Genomic DNA, 20,676 nt, shown 5'->3' on the forward strand with positions numbered 1-20,676 from the left:
CGAGAGGGCTGCCCGGGTGAACCGCTGGGCAACCTCCTGACCGGTCACGCTTCTGCGCATGTATGTGTCCAATGCGGCAACTACCTGCCCGCGATTGTTCCCGGCCAGTACTGTTCCAGGTGGTTCTGATCTCTTACCGTTCCTGAACGTCCGAGCCACCACCACCACTCACCCAGCACCTCGGCACGTCGACACGCTGCGTCTTGCTCAGCGATCAAGTCGTCCCGTCGCGGTCTCGTTCTACTGAAGACGACGAGGACGTGAGCGCGAGCAAGAACCTGTAGGGACTTAGCATGCATGTGTAACATGTACGTACTTTAGTTACTGTGTGATGTGTGCGTCGTTCTGTTTGTATAGTGTATTATAGAGTGCTTAGTCCTAATATATGTTATCTACCAACCTAAAGGTCTACGGCTCCATCCTTCACCGCACCTCCGCATACATATTCCTTCTTTTTTTTTCGTCCATGCCTGAGTTCATACGCATGCCGTCATTCTGGCGGTGAGGTACACGTCAGGTCATCTAGTCACGTCACATCAGTACAGAAAACAGCCTTCAGAAACAATGGCCGAGCAAGGAAGTGAAAAGTACACTTGCCGACAACTTTTCCTTACGGCTTCACGAAAGCTGTTTACAAACGCTGTATGTTTACTACGTTAGCAGTCCTATTAAACTACAACGTTAGTAGTCCACCTATTAAAGGTGCTCTCTGTGTACGAAAAAACTGTTATACGGAAGCCCGCAAGGTGCAGGAATGATCATGAAAGACAATGTTGTCATGCACCCGAGTGTCGCCCGAAGGTACAATCAAAGCCCATACCAGCCGGCCTCCTGGTTAGCTCATATGGTAGGGCGACCGCATCGGAAAGGCGGTGGTTCCGAGTTGGATACCCGGAATAAGGGGGAATTTTTCATCAACTGCGAAGTTTTCCTTCTCCGAAACAAGCGTGGGTTTCCTTTGCAGCTTCCTCCTAAAGTGGGATATATTAGATTTTTCAAGGTTAAGCGTTTTCTTAATGCTATGGTATCTTGAGTCCTTCGGTCACAAAAGTGTTGCTGTTTCATCTGTTGCCCAGTTTTTCGCCATTGTTCATTCTGGATCGAGCACCAATTAAACACTGTTTCGCGCCTAAGCAGTATAGGAAAAGCTTTGGAAGAGGCCTTTGAGCATTCGGATCAAATTACTGGAAACCCTAGGAGACACAGCGGACCTTATTCATGGTAACGCACTCACTTTCCACGGTAGCCTTGATACTCGTAGCGAGGAGCTCGGGATTCTTCGCACGACCTTCTTGCGTGAGCACAATGGCAGCCGCCGGAGCCTCTCCGTAGTCGGAATGGGGAAGGCCAACCACGGACACCTCGGCTATGTCAGCCGATTGTTCCCGTAAGAGCAGTTCTTCCAGTTCCATAGGAGCCACCTGATTATCCATGCATTTGATGAGCTGCTTCAGCCTCTCGACGATGTACAGCCGGCCGTCTTCGTCGTAGTAGCCAGCGTCACCTGCGCGGTTAGAGAACGCTAGCAATCTAGAGATTTACGGCACCGATGGAATAGAGCACGTTGTAGCGCTAGCTCTTAATTTTTGGTGGATACTTAGTCTGGTGCAATTTCACTTCATTAAGCATAAATTATGTTAGTATCTGTGAGTGCAGTGGGGCGTAACATCGTGCTAAATAGGGGATGCAGGATGTGAGCCCCTGTATGGAGCCCGAAGTTGTTGTAAGACTTCGCAGCGGTGCCGACATATGAACACTTTGTAACTAGCCGCCACTGTAATCATTGGTGGCAGCCGCTTTTACAAGATACATAGCAGCTCTTATCGTAGGACAAATGCGTTTTTTTGTGATTAATGGTTGTACATGGCGTGGAGTTCTTTGTCATATTTTTATGCTAACAGCGTGGTTGCAGAATCATGGGGAAAACCTACTTTGTAATAGCGCATATTCAAAATGCATAGGGATCTGGAAACACTGCCAGCGTCAGCCACCTTCCCCTTGTCGAAGTTGCGAAGGGCCTGTGCGGCCTAGTGCGGCTCCGCGATCGTTGTCGAGTAGTTCTCCAGGACTTTATAAAATGCAACCATCGCCTTCATCGCCCACCGAATAATGAAAATCGAACTTCAATGTGCGGCTTCGAATCAACGAAGCCACGCCCATTGGTTTGCCACCATTGAGTATCCGTCCCGACGGCATTCTCAAAAGGCGTACTGCTTAGAAATCGAAACATTTGCGGAAACTCTTTTCGCGGCGACGTGCGCCTTAAATATGAGCAAAGTACCCTAAAGAATTGCTCAAACACTCTAGAGCCTTCAATTGAAGCCTTTAAAACAACCGTGCATATGCAGTACAGATCCTCATATTTGTTGCCTCCGAAAGAAAGCACGCTTTATGTGAGAAATGAAAGCTCCGACACAAGCTCCGACACAAGTGAAAAGGAAGGGGTGGCAAGGACCTGCTTAAGCCCCTAGTTCAGTTTCTTTGTGAAAAGAAGTTGCATGTGCTAATAGAAGACAAAGAAGGGTACTTTGTTGTTATGAATTCTGGTTTATTTTCGGAAAAGTCTGAAGCAGTACTTCAGAAAAACGTTAAAGCTGTAAAGGTTAAAGCCGCGAAAGTCAAGCAGCAAGCACATTCTATGTTAGAAGAAATGAACTTGCAACAGTTAGCGGCTAGCGTAAAGAAAGCAAAAAATCTTGAGTTACAAATTTTCTTTACAGTGAAATCGCACAAAGCAGACATGCCTTTCAAGGCTATAGTCTCGGGAAAAGGCAGCTGGCAGTTGATTGTGTCGCGATATCTGTAGAAGAATCTTATGTGCCTAAAAATAGTTGACCCTTTCCGAATAGTGAATTCTGATTCTGTATGCAAGTACCTAAAAGATAATTCGATGGGCATTCGAGGAGCTTTCAGCATAGATGTGGAAAACTTGTATTAATCTTTTCCAAATGCCCAGGTTATGAATTGTGTTGAAGAGTGCATAGTATATGACAATGATGAAGCAGACTTCATTAAGTGTTGCGGCTTATCAAAAGAAGCTTTTCTTGAACTTCCGTCTTTTTACTTGAAGTCCACGTTTGTGTCAAGGCGAGGGGGTCTTTATGTACAAAAATTAGGGGTAAGCATTGGTTCGTGTGTGGTTGCTATCATCAGTGACGTAGTTCTAGGTTATATTGACAGGAAACTGGAGGGCCACCTTGCTAAATTGTCTAGTGGCGTTTTCCGCTATGTTGACGATTTCATCATATTTATTAATAGTGACATTCACCGCACGGGTGTAGATGAAATTCTAACGCTATTCAGACAGAACGGTATGGGCCTGAACTTCACTTTTGAAATCCCTAAAAATCATCAACTACAATTTCTGGACCTACGAATAATCTTTTGTAAAAGTCATATGTGCTGGAAGTAGGATCCCAGATTGGTCAAGCCAATTTTGAACTATAATTCCGGTCATTCTAAGATTGTGAAGAGAGCTATAACGAAGACTGTCTTAAATGCTGCACTGAAGAAGTCGCGTATACATATGTCCGAGGCTGCCTTTGATGATCAAGTTACTCGTTTAAAAGACTCTGGTTACCCAAATGTGCTGATTTCTTCTGTGTGTGAAAGTATGCTTCTTGGCGTAAAAACATAAATAACAAAGGCGGTAAAACTAAATCGGATGAAAAAAGAAAAAACGCGGTAGTTCCTTAGGTGCACAAAATGGTGCATGGGCTAAAGAACGTTGGTTCTAGGTACGGTATCGATGTTTGGTTTTCCACGAAACATAAGATAGGCCGCACATGTCCGATTATTGCCAATATGCTCAAGGATAAGCAGGCCAAAGGGAAATGCACTGTCAAACGTGTCAACGGCTACATCCCGTGTGTTAAGCAAGTTGTGTATGCCATACCGTTATCATGTGGTACTGACTACGTGGGCCAAACGAAAGGCTGTGTAAACGTTCGACTTAGGGAGCATGAGCTGTCTCTTCAAGGGGTTGAGCCACTTCATCCCCGGAGCATTGCAAGTCCTGCGGGTGTCGCCCCCTTTTTGACAAGGCTTCTATCATCTATAAACACACTAACCAATTGACAAGAGAAATCGCTGAGGCATACAATATAACGATTAGGGGCAACCGTCAATCGCTCTTCATGACAAGGAATTTCATTACTTCTGCAACTCTTGATTATGCCTAGTCTGTCACCACGGCCTCGATGTATCACTGTGTCTTGGGCATGTCATGGTTCTTTGAGTTTGGTATATATGTTAGACGATCCTTCAATAAAATATCAGTTGAGAGTCAGCGCTGTGTTGTCGATTTTCCTTCCTTTTGTCCATGTCTTGTTTGCGCTGTTACGATCCTTACGCTTAAATATATCTGAGTGCTAGTATATAAAACAACAGTACGTGCAATCACCTAAAAATGAAACAAAAATTAACACGCTCATACACGCTGAACAGGTGTTGGCGTTCCAAAACAATATTGCGCGGATGCATACGTTGTTCATGAGCGCTAACTTAAATGAAGCGACAGCATGAAAGAAAAAAAAAACATTTTTTGGCTTTGTTATAACAGTGGGGAGGTTTCGTAGACGCCGCAGTAAACAAACAAACTCGAAGGGACGAGATGGAAAACGTCGTCTTCATTGTCTACTGTTTAACAAGCGAATTTTATATTATTCGGTAATTCTGTTATGCCTATTGTGAAAAAGTAAGAAGCCAAGCTTCGTCCAGGCGTTTTAACGCATCTTTTGCTTTGCATATAGCAGTCAAGAGCAGCGGGAGGACACAGGAAGACAAGGCTGAAAGCATCATCTATGTTTGTCCTTATGCTGTCGAGCGAGCAGTTTCGTTTTGCCCTGCCTTCGGCAAGATTTCGTATAGCGCTTCGCTGCAAGTATATAGATGGCGCTCGACAATTTGAATATCCCTGTTCCAGCGCCAAACCACAACTGTCATGACTTGCCTACTGGCCCTAATGCACACAACAAAATGCACTGCTTCGCTAGTTGTTTTGTCATGGCTTGCACAGGATGTCAGAGAGCACGAAGGCCAGATATAGAGGGCAGAATAGAACAGAAAAATGAGAAGAATTGGCGGAGAAGCTAGATCGGCCAAGCTGGACACGTCGACAAAACGTCGGCTTCCAATGGCTTCCATCTGGGTAGGCAAATGTTTCATGCCAACACTGTCCCGATATGGCCTGGAAGCTCCCGCTATTGCATGCCGAACCAGTACTTGTCTGAATTTAACTAGACCATGGCCTTGAAGTCGGTTGAAAAGGAGCCCAGTTTGTTCAAAGTGAGCTTCTTGTATTGATCTGGCAACCGGGATGTCTTTGATATAAGCGAATACAAACTGCATCCTACGGTCAACAACGTCAAGAAGCCGTTGAAATGTCGGCGAAGCGTTTTCGATGCCCAATGAAATTCCGAAAAATTAAAATAATACGAACTGAGTTATAATGCGTTGGCAATATCATCTTCGAGCAAATGAATCTGATGGTAGGATTTTGCCAGGTCAATTGTGGAAGCACTTTTGATCCGTGAAAACTAGCAGAACAGTCCTGATTATTTGGAAGCGAGTTCTATGAGGGATAGTTATCTCCGCATGCGAGCCAATTGCCGCTCTTTTTCAGCAAAATGTGAAGTGGTGAACAACAAAGATTGAACGATGGGTGCGTAATACCAATCCCTAGCAAGTGTTCAAAGACGTGTTTGGCTATGGTTAACTTCGCTCTTGCGACATAAAGGAGTGATGCATGACACGGTGAGCCGCGAGTCACGACATGATGTTGAATGTTAAGTTGAACGCAAACAAGTTTAGTTCAGTCGAGGGAAGCACTAAGGGATCAAACTCACTCAGCAGTGAGATGTACGGCAATGCAACAGCGTGCTGCACCGTGAACGCGAGTGGTGCAAGAGAACGCTGACGCATGTGCTGTCCATGTCTCTGTTGGTCACCGCGATCGGGATACCAGCCTACGTTACGTTTGCATACAATTCGTCCCGTCATGACACAGCCGGTCATTCGCCGTTATTCCTTATCTATGGCCGCCACCCGGCGTTGCCAGTCGACACACTGCTACCTTCGGCTCCTTGCGTTCCCACTAAATATGCCCGCGATGTCGCTGCACGAACCAAAATGACTCATCAGGTCGCTCATGCACGGCTCTCTGCTTCGCATGTGCGTGAGAAAGAACGCTACGACAACCGGCACCGCGACGTCGACTATCCTTCTGGAAATATTGTTCTAGTGCTGTCACTCAGTCGTCGCCAAGGCCTGGGCAAGAAGCTCCTCAGCAGCTACACGGGACACTACAAGGTTATTCGCAAGGTCAACGACGTCAACTACGTGATCGCTTCTCTCTAGCCTTAAACGTCATCTCCTACTTCACTTCCGAGTGACGTATACAGTGCATGTTTCGTGGCTAAAGCTTTACCACTCCGCCAGTGCACCGCAAACTTAGCAGCCGCCGTGACGGTGCATAGTCCGCCGGGTAGTGCCTTGAACGCGAAGAGGTGGTGAAGAAGCGCTGCACGAGCTGGTAGTCAGCTTGTCTGCTATATCCCATTATCTAAATTGTATAAATACACACTTTTGCTTTTCCTTGACCTACGCGTAATCCCCGTATCAATATGTTTTATGTAATGATTGTTATGAAAGGCGGCACATGATCAGTGACACATTCCCATTGACCCGAGATGGCATCAATGAGGTTCCTTGTCGTATGGCACATACCAACTGGCAAATAGCCAGGGCCTTCACATTTTACTATAACACCACTTATATTGCCCCTGGAAAAACGTCTTTCCAGCAATGCATTTCTATGTAAAAGTGAAGCCGACTTTAAGGGGATCGGTGTAAGCTTGGTCTTTGTAAGCTGGCTTTCCCACGTTCAGTTTTGCACTGAATGAAGGCTATTTGCCGTATGCGAGCGATGTGATATGCGAACGGGTCCCGAGAACGCTATCGCGTTCCACTCTTAACGCGAAGCTTAAGCGTCTTCCAATTTTTTTATTAATTGTTTGCTATTTACCCGACGCGTGCGCGTGTCCAAAGCGCATTAGGCAGGCAAAGTCCCAATTTGAACTGCCGAGAATGCGAGCGCCATCTGGATATCATTTTCGCTACTAACCTATACGAGCGCGCCACTGTTGGTATGGTAAAATGTTGGAAAAGTGTTTGTATTTGGGTTTCCTCGTAACATAATTGTTTTCTCGTACATTCAAATTACAATCCGATGCTACCATGTCTGTAGGTTGTGGTTAAGTCGTACATTACCATTTTTCTGGCGGATTTCACTGTGAGAAATTCTATTTTTGTTCACTAACACCTTGCGCTATGCGGAGGGCCTGCGTGGTCGGGGTGGTTCGGGATGATTTTCTCCTTCACTAAGACCTTGCACCACGCGGAAGGCCTGCGCGGGTGGGGGTTGGGGTGGTTGGGGATGATTTTCTCTGCCACGGACGCCGACTTCCGCGCCGACGCCGGATATTCTGCGACACGGGACCCTTAACAAACACAGAATGGTGTTTATTGAGAGCCGGCACGTGGGAGTAAGGAATGCAGTATCCGGTAGGTGTGTCGCACATTCGTCAATGATCGTGATGGTAAAACCGTTCTTACCTGACTTGCACCAACCCTCTTCATCAAAAAGCTCGACAGATTCCTTGGGCCGCTTGTAATAGCCCCGTGCCATACATGGTGTGTGGTAGCAGATCTCGCCTATCTTGTGTGGACCAAGTTTCTGGTCCGTGAACAAATCTACCACCTGAAAATATAGCGTGTTTTTTAAGGTATACAGAATTCTTTAAGATCGTCTGTAATCGCCTAAATCACTTATATAATAGCACAATCAGAATCCCTGTACTGGATCGTTCGAAGAGGCCCACATTACTTGCGCGAAAAAGGGGGTCCAATTGTATAATTATTAAATTTTCAGCGATTACGTTTTTACCAATTAGTTTACTGCCCATATTGGAACTTACTACTCGTAGCATTTGTTCCGATGCATACGCACTTGGAACAAATTGTTAGGACGATACCGATTTGCAAATTTGTTCCGTCAAACTTGTGGTAAAAATGGAAATTTCTGCCACTTATACTTTAACAAAACACCGTGTTCTGCATTCAAGCACGAAATTAACTGGAACGCTATTGTCTTTCATCGGACATTTCGGAAAGCAAGATCTCGGAACTGGTGTCATCCTGGTAGCTCGTTCCAAGTGCATATGATGCCTGGCGAACACACCCTCTACAATTCGCAAATTGTCAAACAAACCGTATAACAAGTACATAAACATATAATTAGAGTGGTTTTTGCTTCGTTCGTAGACTACGCATTTTCCTTTTTCGAATAATGCACGCAACCTTGTGTAATCCAGATCAACAATATGAATTGTGCAATCTGTGCAACATGAATCACCTGTGCAACATGCTACAGGTGATTTTTAAAATTACTTCGTAGTTTAAAAATCACCCGTGTAAAAACCAAATTGAAAATCAGGAGTGAGAGACTAGTGTCCTATATTCGCTATATCTAGCCAGTACCCCAAGGCCAGTTGAACATTATGCAGGATGAATGTAATTCAATGTTGGCTACACCTAACTGAGTCTCTAAACGCAGCTGGTAACCATGTAAAAAGAACAAAGGTGGATTAAAGCAGAAGTGTCTTTTCAAATTGTGCCTATTTCAATCCGTACTATTCAAAACGCGACAACTGCGTCAAATGTGATCTCCCAGTTGAGGCAGCTCAAGCACTGCAACACTTTCGGCAAGAGCACCCACACCAGCCCCGAAGAGTCGAAGGAAATGGGTCGCATGCTGTCGTCATTGCCTATCTTAAGCTTCCATGCAACGGATGCCAGCAGCGCCGGCCACGAATGGGCCAAGTGGGTTGACAGGTTGGAAAATTTCTTTGTGCATAGCATCAGTGAAGATGGCCGCGAGAAGGCACTACTTCTTCACTACGCCGATGAGGCATGTGTATGCTGCCGCAGAATTCGGAGACCACTCAGTACATCCTAAAGAAATACGAAGGGAACCAGTAAGACCCATAGGTAACCTAGCCCTTATAGAAGCCCTTGGATTTAAGTGGACGGAAGTATCAACCGGGCAGCAGTCGAGATAAGCATGATACGCTTAGAGTATTGGTGGAAAAAAAGAAGGGAAGAGCTTGATATGACCAGATCTGTTACAGCCATAACTAGCGGTACAAGGTAAACAGACAAGTTTTGAAGGGAAAAAGATTATGGAGATGCATACAAAAATGCTAGAATGAGAAACATGCATATATTGAATACCAAGATTAAATCTTATAGGCCATCTGTCACCGCCACGTTTCAAAGGGGATGCCAATAAATCATCATCATCATCATCATCAGATGATGATGATCATCAGAAGAAAAGCACGAAATTTCCCGATCATTTTCTGACGGCTCTGTGGCACCAGCCGTGGGCAGTCGCACGCATAGTGCGCAGAGACCGACGCCGGAGCAAAACATAACGCTCACTTGGCGCCGTGCATCAACTTTATGTTCGCCCGTTTACGGTTTCGCCAGTTGCGAAATTTCGGTAAGAAAGTTAATGGTTTTCATGCGAGGCTTCCGCAACTTTCTAGTCATTCCAACTTCGCAAATGTAAGCCTAGAAATCCAAAACCAAATCATCATAGCAACATCCTCCTCTAAAATACAAAAATATGCCATGCTTCACTGAGTTCACGTACCAGCCATCCTCAAGCAGAGACGCATGTTCAACGACGTCAAGCGCGAGTTAGCTGAAATCGGAAGTGAGAACAATGCCGAGTCACTTAACACGGGGAACTCAATGTGCCGTGTCTGTTGTTGGCGAGACGGACTTTCAAAACTACTGCTCGAATGCGCTGCCAAAGAAGCATCCTTGTAGGTTTTGTCGTATAAGGCAATGTCTCCACTTCAGATTATCGGTAAATTGTCGGTCAACAAAATTCACAAAGGCAGAGGAGCAAGATAATATAAATTTGTCTTCCCTGGAGACTGCCGAGACAGATATATCTCACAGAAACAGAAGAAGGCCTTATCTTTTGAAGAACTGACTTATTTCCGCCAATCAATCTTCATCAACGTGCCGGTCAGGTTTAGCACCGAAGTCATCCACGCATCGTTAAAACCAATGTTCTCAGAAAAAGCTCTGGTTTCCCGGCATGGACCACCTCACACGCACAAGATTGGAGAGCTGTCTTCCAGGGGAAGTTTCCGTGCCACAGCGAATTCAACCACCACTTGATCTCCCAGTAGAACTATATGGGCCCTGAGAGGAGATCTCAGTCGACTTTTATGGTGCGTTACCACATGGCAAGTATGCCATAGTCGTAATAGGTAATTTTTCATGGTACCCCGTGGTGGAAATCAACTCAACAAGCCTGGAATCTGCACTCAGTTCTGCATTCCTCATCAAGTAAGAACAGACTCCGGGGCCCCATTTCACATCACAGAGGTAAAAACATTTGCGCAGTATATTGGCTTCAGACACCACAAGACCCCACGGTTGCGGTTTCAGGCTACACGTGAAGTCGAATGATTTATGAACCCAGTAGAGAAACACGTTCGCACCTGTGAACTTGCAGACAGAAATAAGGAAGTCCAACTGGACATAGTCCTGATTTCATATCCGTCTACAAAACAAGCAGGAACAGCACGAAGGCTACATGAAGTGGTCTTTGGCAAACCCTTCAAGAATCGTCTCCCGTACTACTCCTCACTATCTCCTGTGAAGGCTCACTCCAGAAACCTGAGGGGGGTATTGTGAAAGTGTTCCTTTAGTGGACATGTCCATTTCGTTTGCTGCTAAAGGTATCATTGGCTGGGCTAGGTACGCATGAGAAGAAGACAGGCACCACCAGCCAATCAGCAGTTCCGCAGCAGATGAAATGGTTATGTCTATTAGGTAGACACGCAGCCCCTCCTGCAGTGATCTGAACTCCAGAAGAAAGCTGACATCAACCACTATGTGTCTTGCTGTATAAATGGTCTACCACATCATTTTCACACCGGTGATTGGGTCTTATGCAGACAACTGCAACGCAACACGTCCGCACCATTCTGCGACCAAATTCTCCACACAATCATCGGCTTCCATGGATCACAAATTAAAGTCGCCAGGCGCAACAAAGATATTGTGCGCAAAATATTTTTAAAGATGGGTCGAATGTCCCAGGGGCTCCTTCGGAAAAATGTCACGTAGATGTTGTGACATCACCATCAACTCGTTTGCGCGGTCGTACTTTATGGTACACTACAACCATGCCAACAGGGAGCCCCGGTTCACCTCTATGTCGACGATAGGTCCCATTAGTCCGTGCTAGCGTTAGCAAGACCGCAGACCACCAAGGCGCATTCCAGATTATAAAATGTGAACTTTGCTTACACTCACTTCTTCCTCAGTGAGCTAAATATATTATCCTACATTGGCTAGATGTAGGCAAGTCTCGAAAGCCAGTTCACTGCTATGCAGAGTGAACGTAGTTTTATTTCACTATATCTAACTGAGTCTGTACACGCTGTTAGCAACCATTTAAGGAAAGCGATGACATAATAATGTTAACGCATCCGTTATAATCGTGAGTCAAATCGAGTCGATCCGTTGCTTTCAAGACACGACAGAGAGCTTCTTCAGATATTATTCTTCTTCTCGGTCCCATGCAATGCACATTCTGAATGCCAGCACCTCATCAGAAATCAGACGCTAAGGCATGCCAGTGAAATGTTTAAACCGAGAGTTCTATCTGCTTGCGAGCTTTACAGTTTTGCTATAGGTTGCCATGTTGCGAAAGAACAGTTTTTAACAGCGGAGCTATTTAAGCCGGCCGTAATTTGTTCCGCGATCCGCAAAACCATGAGCCGATCCTGGCTGTAATGCAGAAAGGGTGCAAGCGCAAAGGCACATAGCCCTGTGAACTAGCGAAGCTTAGCCCGGCTAAGTCTAGATAAGCACAGTTAGGACTACATAAGCTTAGTCCGTCATCGATAGCCAACCAATAGCTAATCGATGATCGATTAATAATCAATAAATCCCGGAAAATGCTGGGAATGACTTGTTAGTGCTTAGCCTATAGCCTAAATACGTGGCCAATACCTTGCGATAGCCAATCAATAGCTAATCGATAATCGATGAAAAATAAATAAATTCCGGGAAATGCTGGGGATGACTTGGTAGTGCTTCGCCTAGCCTAAATACGTGGCCAATACCTTGCGTTAGCCTATCGATAGCCAATCAATAGCTAATCAAAAATCGATAAATAATGAATAAATTCCGGGAAATGCTGGGGATGACTTGGTAGTGCTTCGCCTTGCCCAAAAGCCAGGACTAGCTAGGTGCCTAACAGCTCGGCTGTCTCTTTAGCATTGCGCCTCTAGTGCAAGGCACGGTTTTTTTGTCCTATTTATCGTCCGACGTGTCATCCCCTTTTGGATATGTTGGTGCTTTAGCAAGCCCTAGTGTTAAAAATGCATTGGCATATTTCTAATACATTCATGGTATGAGGTAACCGTCAGGCGTGAGTTCTTGAATCTAAGGCCAAGAGCACGACCACAGTGATGGGCGGACATAAAGACAAAAAGAACAAGTGCTGTCTTTACGTGCTCCCCTCTCGGTGATCGTGTCCTTGGTGCTATGTGTATTAAATAAAATGAGGTTTATTGGCCGGAACAGGCGTAGATGTAGATCCGTGGGATTTACTGGCACGGAACAGGCGGCTTGAGCAGTTACGTCGGGCAGCACTCTGAACCGTAACTTGAGCGTCGTCTTTCGTGAAGCGATCACGATGTTACTGCAGTTGGTGGTGTGCATCATCCTCAGTGCATGGTGTACGTCTTCTTCATCACAATCACCCCCGGGAGAAAAAACAACCATGCTGGCGTCTCAAGCAGTAGTGACCACGAGCGGCTCGCGGTAATGCTTAAGGCGATCGACGTGAACAATGTCATGTCGACAACGACGGTGATCAGAGGGTGGTGTCAGTGGTTCGATTAGGTTGCGATAATTTTGAATAGAGGCCAGGAGCATTCGAAGGTGCTGACAGCCAGACGATGTCGCAGGGAGAGAAGACAGGCTGCACACACAGAGCGTCATGGGGCGTTTTCTGGCGCCGTTGCTCAGCGGTGGTGAAGTGGCGCGCTAACTTGCGGCACTCCTCGGCACGACGTGCTGCAGTCGAAACGGGCAGACAATCAGAAGTACCAGGCTGGTAGGCCACTAGGGTGTCCACGGTTTCAGATGGCTGACGGCCATAGAGCAAAAGGTAGGGAGAACAGCCTGTGGTATTCGGGGTTGCAGTGTTGTAAGCGGATGTAACAAATGGTAGGATAAGGTCCCAATCTCTGTGGTCAGATGCGACGTACATGGCCAGCATATCACCCAGGGTCCGGTTGAAACGTTCGGCGAGTCAATTGGTCCGGGGTTGGTACGCGGTGCTGGTTCTATGTATAACATGGCACTGAGCCCGAAGAGCTTCGACAACCTCAGACAAAAGGACGCGCCCTCTGTGGCTGAGATTTTCACAAGGTGGACCTTGACGGAGGATGAAATAGTGGACCAGGAAGGAGGCGACGTCGCGTGCCGTGGCGGTAGGGAGTGCCGCAGTTTCAGCATATCGCGTAAGATGGACGACGGCGACGATGATTCAGCGGTTACTGGCGGGTGTCATAGCAAGCGTACCATAGAGATTAATTCCCACACGATCAAATGCGCGGGCGGGTAAGGGAAGGGGCTGCAAAGCTCCAGCTGAACGGCAAGGCGGAGGTTTCCGACATTGGCTATGTACACAATTGTCTACACCAAGATAGTGCATCAGCAGCAATAGCATTGATTAAAGTAAGGATATTTAAAATGTGTACCGTACATATTGAAACGCTTCTGATTGAAATAATGCTGCAAGTTTGAGTTATTAGGGAAATTGTTTTAGTAAAACGAGTATGAAGGTAGATGTTGGGTACTTTGCTTGGTGGGAGTATGTCATTGTATGTAGCGGCTTCACTTCTTTCACTGTTTTTCAGTGTGTTGTGCCAGTCATAATTTTTAGTGGCTGTATGGGTGCTTTTCAAGCCTGGTAGACATGACATAGTTGATGTTTGCATATGTGATCTACTTGCAGTGAGTTGTCGCATGGAGTACACATTCTGTAAACTTGACAAAACTCACTAAAGATCTGAAAACTCTTCATCGATTGTGCTGCTGTAAGCATTTTTTATGATTCTGAAGATGTAAGAAATGCGGTGAAAGTAAGCTTTCGATCAACACAACCAATTGGCGTGTGAAAGTAGCCATTTGCGGCCGTCGTATGCGTAGTTGTGTCGGCGCAGAAGGTCGTCGCGAATGGCGACGTGAACATCTTGGCGATGGAGTGCGCGAGAAGATGGCAGCGTCGGCGTGTCGGAAAGACGGTCGAGGACGGCCGCCATCCAAGGGTCATGCCACTGCTCTGAAGCAATTCTGTCGATGTTGAGAGGTGAGCCAATGCGTGCTAGTTGACAGGCAACTAATGTCGGCAGACAGAGGAGACCGTGACCGAGCATCAGCATCCCAATGTTTGCGGCCAGAGCGGTAGACGACGTTGACGTCGAACTCTTGAAGTCGAAGAGCCCATCGGGCAAGGCGGACACATGGGTCTTTCAAATTTGATAGCCAACAAAGGGCGTGATGATCCGTGACGACGTCAAATGGGTGGCCGTACAAGTAAAGGCGGAACTTGCTAAGGGCCCATACGATGACTAAGCATTCTTTTTCAGTTCCCCTATAGTTGGTCTCTGCTTTTATGAGTGCACGATTGGCATAAGCAACAACGTATTCAGGAAGCCCGGGTTTTCGTTGTGCTAGGAGAGCGCCGAGGCCTATTCTGCTGGTGTCTGTGTGGACCTCCGTGGGTGCTGCAGGATCGAAGTGACGAAGTATAGGACGTGAAGCGAGAAGACGTCGTTAAGTAGTGAACGCCTCGTCGCAGGCTAGAGACCATGATGACAGGTCACCGGAGCGACCCAGTAGCTGTTTCAGAGGTCTTATTAGAGATTCGAAGTTGCGAATTAAACGTGGAGAGTACGAACATAAGCCGACGAAACTGCGAAGTTCTTTGAGATTTGTCGGTCTGGGAAAGTCAGAAATGGCACGTAATTTCGCGGGATCAGGTTGTATGCCGTGCTTAGACACAACGTGGCCAAGAATGGTTAACTTGCGAACAGCAAAGTGGCATTTCTTGAGATGAAGTTGGAGTCCAGCGTTGGTGAGGCACGTTAGAACGCACCTCAGCTGGTGAAGATGTGTTGTAAAATCTGAGCAAAGACGGCAATATCGTCCTAGTAACACAGACACGTTTGCCATTTCACGCCACGCAAAACAGTGTCCATCATTCGCTCGAACGTTGCGGGGGCATTACAGAGGCTGAAAGGCATCACGCTGAACTCATAAATTCCATCACGGATAACAAATGCACTCTTGGGCTTGTCAGCATCGGCCATGGGTACCTGCCAATACCCTGAGCGCAAGTCGAGTGAAGAGAATAATTCAGACCCCTAACCATCAAGGGCATCATCTATTCTCGGTAAAGAGTACACGTCCTTGCGGTCGATATTATTTAGGCGGTTAAAGTTAATACAGAAGCGAATAGAGCCATCCTCCTTAACGAAAACACCGGCGAGGCCCACAGTATATGAGAGGGCTGAATAATGTGGCGGCGAAGCATGTAGTCGACATGCTCACTAATCACACGGCACTTCAGTAGGAGACACACGGTATGGTCGTTGCCGCAGTGGTGAATGGTAGCCCGTGTCGATGTGGGGCGTGGCAGTTTACGTACATCCAAGCGAAGGCTGAATAGCGTCGAAAAAAGAATAAAATGGTACAGGACGGCCATCAGCTCCGAACGCTGATCTGGTGCAAGGCCGTCAGCGATGAATGGGCCAAAGATGTCGGTGCAAAACTTGTCGGAAGCAGAAAGAGCGCCGATATCAGTAAGGTATTCGCGAGATGTAGCATCTGGCACGTCGACGTTGTGCAGGAACTGAATGTCTTGGACATGGCTGAGACATTCGCCATGCAGCACTGTGGGCTGAGCGGACAAAAAGTTGCAGACAAAAATATGGCTGAAACAGCCGAGAAATCGAGGGTCGCGAAGGGACGCGGAACAGTATTTTTTGCGGTGAATGTCTCAGAAGGGGCGAACAAAACAGTGGCCTCAGAGATGCTTCTACAGGACAAAGGTAAAACAGCCGCGGCGTGCGGAGGAATGTCGGCCTCCTCAGCGACGACTAATTTAGGGTGATGTTCAGAAGAATCATCTGAATGAAGGTCGCATAAAGGAGAAAGTTCGACTTTTGCCCGCTCGCAGTCGTGATCACTGTAACTGGACCTATTCCACTGCGCCCGCAACGGTGCTACCGCGACGAGCTGCACGTCGAGGACGGCCTGCTACTCAGGAGCAACAAAATCGTCATTCCTCTAGCCAAGCGACCGGAAGTTCTCCGCTTGCTACACGCCTCCCACGAAAGGAGAAAAAATGATGAGAGCCAGACAGGTAATGTTCTGGCCCGGAATGAACGCAGTGCATTTCAGCTCTAGCTAAGTCATGTACAGCTTGCCAAAAGTACAAGCCAAGCCTATGCTGAACCACGATATACCAATTCTGCCATGGCTTGTCATCGTGCTTGATACATTTTACCATGATGGCCAGACGTACCTGATCCTTGTTGATTTCTACTCATTCTTTTTCGAGATTCAAAAGTTACGTCAATCAAAAGCAGGAGCCGTAAACTACGCCTGCATGCTTGTTTTGGCGACTCTTGAGATTCGGAAAAAGCTGTGCAGGGATAATGGACCGCCTTTGAACAGTGCTTGTTTCCGGTCTTTTGCTGCCCAGCTATAGGAATCGTCCACATAACGTCAAGCCCTTATTATCCTCGCGGTAACGGCATGGGGGAGCGTGCAGTTCAAGAGGCCAAAAAAGTGCTAAGAAATGTCCTTTCGCAAAGTTTGATTTTTACAGAGCTCTACTGGACTGGAGAAATACGCCAAGGGATGAAGAACTGAAGTCACCTGCTCAGAGGTTGATGGGACGTCAAACCAGAACTCGACTGACAGTGCTCCCTCAGCACCTTGAGCCTCGGACTGTGCCACCAGAGTCCGTTCGCAACCGTCTTCGATAGATAAGGGAAAAGCAACTATAACCGGACTGCCAAGCGCCAGCCAGCGCTTCGCAGTGGTTCCACAGTGTCTGTATACAACACCATACGCAAAACCTGGTCCCCAGCTGTGGTAATTGGCTCTGCAGGCCCACCACGGTCGCACAATCTAGTCATAGAAAGCGGACAACAGCTGAGGCGCATCAGGGAGCACCTGACTTCCAGAGAAATGCGACCGGTGGTCGAACCTCCGACTGATTCTGCTGAGTTATCTTCCCAGCTTGATCTGGAGACGGTGCGGCCACAACCGGACGCCCTTCGTAGGAGTAATCACGTCCATAGAGCACCACACTGTTATCCTCTGCCAGAAAGAACAGTGATAGTGCCTGGACATTTTAATTTACCTTTTAACCTTCTTTTGGGTTTGTATGCGTCAATTTCTCTTCGAAAAAAAGGGAATATGCAACTACGTGCTTCATCATGTACACGTGCCCCTAGTTGGCACCTACTGCGCATGTCGTGCTTTGAACGTGCCCCTTATAAAGATAGCCGCATCTCACAATAAGCGCTTTTTCATGCACTACACACGCGCGTGCACAATGACCTTGTGTCGTGAGAGGAAATCCCATCCAAGAATTACGCCGTGAGAGCACAATGGCAGCACAATGAACTCAATTCTGTATATAATATCCTCAATTACAACTCGGGGCGTACAAGCTGCTAACGCCTGAACGTGCTGCGCTGTTACGGTACGGAGGGCTACGCCAGCAACTGGAGTCATTATTTCCGAATGGAGCGACAGAGTCTTTCATTTATAACACAAATGGCGGCACCAGTGTCCACAAGGGCAAGAGTTGAGACTCCTTCGACAGAAACAGCAATGGCGTTCGATGGAGAAATGTGAGTAGTTGGACGCTGCGACGGCAACTTAGTTCTTGCGTCACGAACTACGGCGTTTAATTTTCCTCTTCTGTAGGCATGGAACGACGACGCATTGAGGAGGGAGAGCGCCGACGTGGTGAGGGAGAGTATCGGGCGAAGGAGGCATGACGATCAGGACGCTTGGAGGTGATCCTGAAGTCTAGCGGAGTGGTGGCCGATCGGCATAGCGAGTCGTCGGTTGATAGACATATAAGGCGGTTAACGGCATGCGGCGGCGACAGTAGCGAGTGATATTTCCGGGGCGGCCACAGGCAAAGCAAATTGGTTTCTTGTCAGGAGTATACCAAGCGTTTGCGGCCACGAGGCCGGCGCACGGGGCGCGGGAAATAGTCTGAAAACAGTGTGCGTTCGATGACGTGCGACGACGGCGTATGTGACAAGAGCAGCTACCGGATGCGGCTGATGGGACACTGGCACAGCGTCGGCAATTTCTGCTTCGATCACCTACCGAATAGCGGGTGATGGGTAAGGAGCAGGACGCGGCTGGGGCTCTTGCTGAGCAAACTGTACCAGTAACAGCTGCCGAGCTACTTGTACACGTATGAGCGCCTGGATCTGCGGCAGCTGTGTTGAGTGGTCTGAATTGAGAGCTAGGCCTACGATATTGTCGTCGTTTGCAACCAGGCGACGAGTCAAGGCCCACTGTTTCTGGAGTTCGTCGTAGCTCTGACACAATTTGATGAGTTCCGCTACGCTGGTCGGGTTTTTTGCAAGCAGCATCTGAAAGACGTCATCGTCAATGCCCTTCATGACGTGCTTCATTTTCTAAGATTCGGGTATAGAGGCACTGATGCGCGTCGAGAGGTCGAAGGTCGAGAACGTCTTCAGTATATTTTGTGAACGATTCGCCCGGCGGCTGTGCGTGCTCGCCCAAAGCCTGGGAATATCCTGTGCGCGCTCGCGCAACTGTCGTATGGCTGGGCACCCGAATAGATCTATGTGGGTACAGATGGAAATATGTGCCTCGTGGTTTTTAAACCACAGGTTAGCCACATTAGAAAGGTATAAGATGACATTGTTCAATTTAGAGGCGCCATCCCATTGGTTGTGGACCCTTACTCTAACGTAAGACGATAGCCAGCCCTCAAAATCACTGTCGTCAGGGCCGCTGAAGACCCCCCAGATCCCTCTGGTAAGGCACCCCGGACCAGATGACGGATGGAGGGGGCGTCGACGGTGGGGCATAACGGTATGAAGCGCACGGGTGCGGAGTTCCAGGATGAAAGGTTGTACCCAGCACATACACCAATTAAAATGAGGTTTATTGGCCGCAACAGGCGTAGATGTAGATCCCTGGGATATACTGGCACGGAACAGGCGACTAGAACAGTTGCTGTTGTTGTTGCCTATCAGAACAGTTACTTCGGGCAGCGCTCTAAACCGTAACTTCAGCGTTATGTTTCGTGAAGCCATCACGATGATGCTGCTGTTGGTGGGGTGCATCATCTTCAGTGCGTGGTGTACGTCTTCTTCGTCACATAATTTTGACATGCTCCAGATAGCCCAAGCGCAAACGCAACTAATTACTGTGGAAGTCCATAAGCCTGCAAGTGAAGCATTTCAATGCAGGAGAGCTGGCAGTTCACGAGTCAGATGCGTGGTGAAGACCAGACAGGCAACGTCTGCCGATAAAAGTGTTCTGACAGGTCAAAAAAACACCGCATATCCACGGGGTGAATGATGATGCGTGGGCAAAGCTACGGAGGGAATCATCGGTAAACCGTGAATCTTCTGTGTAATTCACCCAGTCTAAATCGAGTCACCGCACTAAATCGAACGATTGACTTCCACCAATGACACGCGCCATGTGTGACGTCATTCCTATTTTATAACAGCACCCTTCATTATAATTGCACCATCTCCCGCTTAAGGGGCCGCTAGCACAAACGCCTTAGAAACGTGCAGTACTCTCTAGTAAGGGGGAGAGACCACAGCGTCTTACGCAGCCGTTTACACATGCCGGAACGTGCACCGCGTTTGCCGACGCCATCAGCGTTTATGAATACGGGGGTAAGGCGGAGAGGCCACAGCGTCTTACACCAGCTTCTTACACGGGCCGTAACGCGCTAGCACAAACGCGTTAGAAACGCGCAGTCTTTCGTTAATGTTGGGTATTTATTGTCATCGTGGTGCGTGCGTCCATGTGCGCTTCGTGGCGTAGTGGTTAGCGCTGCGCGTTCGGAAGCGAGGGGTCCCTGGTTCGATTCCGCGCTACGGACACAATTTTCGGAATTTTTTTAGGGGCGAAGCTTCTTAGGGTGTGGGTCTCTCCCTCCTCTGTAGTATGTAGTAGTAGTCGTAGTAGTAGTCGTCGTCGTCGTAGTAGGTAGCCACGTCTACTTTTATGAGAAAAAAAATCCGAAAGTTGTGTCCGTAGCGCGGAATCGAACCAGGGACCCCTCGCTCCCGAACGCGCGGCGCTAACCACTACGCCACGAAGCTTTTTTTTTTCTTTATTGCCGGGCTTCGACACAGTACAAGAAAAGAACACACAACAATGGACAGTACGGCAGATCGCTCAAGTGGCCAATATGCCACTGTGGCCAAGTGTTGTTATTTTATAATTCCCTGAGCACTACCAAAGGCTCCAGCCTTGACA

At 47.6% G+C, this 20,676-nt stretch overlaps 1 protein-coding gene across 1 annotated transcript in view; it reads right to left on the bottom strand.

The window, feature by feature from the left end:
• LOC119449073 (luciferin 4-monooxygenase-like) overlaps window positions 1-20,676 on the bottom strand; it is a 43,462-nt gene that overhangs the window by 19,539 nt on the left and 3,247 nt on the right. Inside the window, exons 2-3 of the mRNA XM_037712263.2 lie at window positions 7,615-7,759; window positions 1,235-1,504 (exon numbers count right to left, since the gene is read on the bottom strand). Of these exons, the coding sequence (XP_037568191.1) occupies window positions 1,235-1,504; window positions 7,615-7,759 (415 nt within the window). The remainder of the gene's footprint in view (window positions 1-1,234; window positions 1,505-7,614; window positions 7,760-20,676) is intronic.

Source organism: Dermacentor silvarum, chromosome 4 (assembly GCF_013339745.2).
Source record: "Dermacentor silvarum isolate Dsil-2018 chromosome 4, BIME_Dsil_1.4, whole genome shotgun sequence".
NCBI classification, from domain to species: domain Eukaryota; kingdom Metazoa; phylum Arthropoda; class Arachnida; order Ixodida; family Ixodidae; genus Dermacentor; species Dermacentor silvarum.